This window comes from Perca fluviatilis, chromosome 2 (assembly GCF_010015445.1).
Source record: "Perca fluviatilis chromosome 2, GENO_Pfluv_1.0, whole genome shotgun sequence".
Taxonomy (NCBI): domain Eukaryota; kingdom Metazoa; phylum Chordata; class Actinopteri; order Perciformes; family Percidae; genus Perca; species Perca fluviatilis.
In genome coordinates this window covers 8,920,987-8,924,454 of record NC_053113.1, presented here as the reverse complement: position 1 = coordinate 8,924,454, position 3,468 = coordinate 8,920,987, and the positions used below count along the sequence as shown (strand labels likewise).

Below are 3,468 nucleotides of genomic sequence, written 5' to 3'. Positions count from 1 at the left end.
ATGTGATTTAACAGGAGTTAGGAGGAAACAGTGTTGAGATTAATAATAACTTGTCATTTTCTGGAGTATAGTATTATGGGTATTTTATCTGCTGAACCGTTAATATTTGGCAAAAAAAAAACTGATGTAATTGTCAAAGCACATCATGGCTACGCTTTTTTGTTATTTATTTAAAATTTAATGAGCAATTTGTTGTTTTTTTGCAAAATACTGAAAGCAGCAGAACTGAGTAGGCTACATTTTAATATCTGTTTATTTATCACAATCATTATCACGATATTCAACAACATTTCGGCATATCGCATATTTTCCTCATATCGTGCAGCCTGAATAACTACCCTGAAATTGTGTCAGATGCCGCATAGTGTCGCAAAATTTTCATCTGTATCTGTGTCATCTTAAAGTCTAATTCGTTTAATATGTAAATAGTTTTTTCTTTCTAAATTATCTGATGTTGTATAGTCATTGTTTTCACCTTCATTTGACTAGTATATAACTGAACCCATTATTACTGAACCTAGCCATCATGCACCGCGCCGTAACATCCTGCGCCACACACCACCGCCAGTAAATTCTCAACCTGGGGGAAACAATGAGAAGAGTCCAATGGCTTCCATAGTAACATGTCTGCAACCAGAAGAACTTTACCTTTATTTTGACTTCAAATTAATGTATGTATTTCAAAAGGTTTGAATGGGATTTAAAGGATGAAAAATACCCAGAATGTATGAAAGGTTTGTGTTATTTTAAAGTTACCATGGAATTTCTAACTGAAAGTAAAACTGAATAGAGTGTGCAAATGTTTTAGTTTTTAAATTGCCAATCATTTGAATGGGGAAACTTGCCTGAAAAATGTAGAATATTTCTGAACTTATTAAAGTTATGAAAAGTACATTTGCTTCCATAATAACATGTCTGCAACCGGCACATATTTACCTTCATTTTGTCATAAATTATTGTATGAAGAGTGAAAATTGTGAGTTTGAGCAAGTCCAGGGTTTAAAGAAGGTTGTTCACTAACTCTCACTCTCTCGGTTTGTCTGTTGCTATAGAAACGGAGAGGAGGAGAGGGACCCAAACGTCACCACTGTCAACACTGTGACAAATCCTTCACAACATCTGGACATTTAAAGATTCATCAGAGAGTTCACAATGGAGATAATCAACACAGCTGTGATCAATGTGGGACAGCTTTCACACTACAGAGTGCCCTAAAAAGACATCAACGCATTCATACTGGAGAAAAGCCTTACAGTTGTGATCAATGTGGTACAACATTTTCTAGGAGCGGTCACCTTAAATTTCACCGACGTGTTCACACTGGAGAAAAGCCTTACAGCTGTGATCAGTGTGGTACATCATTTTCTAGGAGTGACAGCCTTAAATCTCACCAGCATGTTCACACTGGAGAAAAGCCTTACAGCTGTGATCAATGTGGTAAAACATTTTCTAGGAGTGGTCACCTTAAAAGACATCAACGCATTCACACTGGAGAGAAGCCGTACTGGTGTGAACAACGTGGTAAAACTTTTTCTCAGAGCAGAAGCCTTAAAGCTCACCGACGTGTTCACACTGGAGAGAAGCCGTACAGGTGTGAACAATGTGGGGAAATGTTTTCTCAGAGTGGTACCCTTAAAACACATAATCGCATTCACACTGGAGAGAAGCCGTACAGGTGTGAACATTGTGGGGAAATGTTTTCTCATAGTGGTACCCTTAAATCTCACCAGCGCATTCACACTGGAGAGAAGCCGTACTGGTGTGAACAATGTGGTAAAACTTTTTCTCAGAGCAGAAGCCTTAAATCTCACCAACGTGTTCACACTGGAGAGAAGCCTTACCGGTGTGAACAATGTGGGAAAATGTTTTCTCGGAGTAGTAGCCTTGAAGCTCACCAGCGCATTCACACTGGAGAGAAGCTGTACAGGTGTGATCAATGTGGGGCAGCTTTTGCTCAGAGTGGTAACCTTAAAAGACACCAGGTCATTCACACTGGAGAGAAGCCGTACTGGTGTGAACAATGTGGTAAAAAATTTTCTCAGAGTGGTAGCCTTAAAAGACACCACCAGCGCATTCACACTGCCTCGTAGTGAACATGTTTCAGAGCCAAGCTGTTCCCTCCTGCCTCCTCCTCATGCCCTGATAGCTGAGTTGTTATATTCTGATCTTCTCTCCACATTGAAGGCTGACCAGAAGAAACTTTATCTTCTGAACAGCATGTATGTTATCCTGGCTAACACTATACATTACACTCCCTCCCTTTTGAAGGGATTTTCTGAGTTCAGGGTTCAACTGCTAGTGCTTTTTAACTAATGCTGCAACGAAGAAGTATTTGTTGTTCTTAATTCATCACCTTGTAAATAGAATTTACAAAAATCCCCATCGCTGTTTACTAAGGTGATGTCAAATTGCTGAAATATTCAGTTTATTGTCACTTAAGACGACAAAAGCTTTAATCAGAACATGGCTGCAAAAAATTATTTGAACAGTTAATGTGTCTAAACTGCGTCTGTGCCGCCGCCATCTTCGGACAGACAACTGATCTTAAAGACTCGGACTCAGAAAAAGATAGTTGTACTGCTTTTGGAATTTCACGGATGAAAACTGTGTTTTACAATATTATACTATTACGAGAGTGTTGAATTTAATATCACAAAAGGTAACATTAATCCTTCTTTTAAGCTAACAGGAAGTTAAGTGACTGTCCTGATACTGAATTGAGCTAATGCTAGCTTGTGTCAGGTTATGTATGTTTTATTTAAGTGATTATTAATATCTCAGTAAGATGCTGAAAACAATGTTCATTATGTGTGTCACTGAACAGTTCCTCGCGTCATTCCCCATACTCTTTACCCAAATTAGTTGACTTTACTCGCAAATCGTGTGGAAACACTTTAGTTTTTACACAAGCTGAAACTAAACATGTTGAGTTGTATTAACATGGAACCTTACGTTTAGTATTTATATTTATTAGTACTGTGTGCTCAAAATCATTAGATAAAACTAGCTATTATGACTTGCTACTCATCATTTATTACAATTAATGCATTTTCCTCTCATTTGATTAGTTTTAGATTTTTTTAAAAATATGGTATAAAACATTGTTTCAATTAAATTGGATGGTGTTGAATGGATGTTCGAATTGAAAACCCCAAAACAAAGAAATAGCAGAATCCATATCATTCCTTGCTTTACAGCATATATAACGTTGTTTTTATTAACAGAATAACTATATCATTACTTAAATATGTGTTTTGAAAAGTAAACTATATCATTGCTTAGAGTGTGTGTTTTGAAAACCCCAAAACATATATATATATATATATATATATTGACAAGATATATCTAGCTTACATATTAATCTGTTTTTGCTTACATACTGATCTGTTTCTGCTTTATATGACAAAGAAAGCTTTCATTGAGAATTTTAAGGAGTGGAGGAGAGCAGCCAGACAGAGATAAGAGAGT

General features: G+C 36.8%; 1 protein-coding gene across 1 annotated transcript; it reads left to right on the top strand.

Annotated features, from left to right (window-relative positions):
• The first annotated feature begins 1,088 nt into the window (after positions 1 to 1,088).
• Positions 1,089 to 3,019, top strand: LOC120543996 (zinc finger protein 679-like). The gene is made up of 2 exons (XM_039777467.1): positions 1,089 to 1,395; positions 1,480 to 3,019. Exon 2 carries the CDS (start codon positions 1,611 to 1,613, stop codon positions 2,088 to 2,090), a length of 480 nt encoding a protein of 159 aa, XP_039633401.1. The 5' UTR covers positions 1,089 to 1,395; positions 1,480 to 1,610; the 3' UTR covers positions 2,091 to 3,019.
• Positions 3,020 to 3,468: the final 449 nt, after the last annotated feature.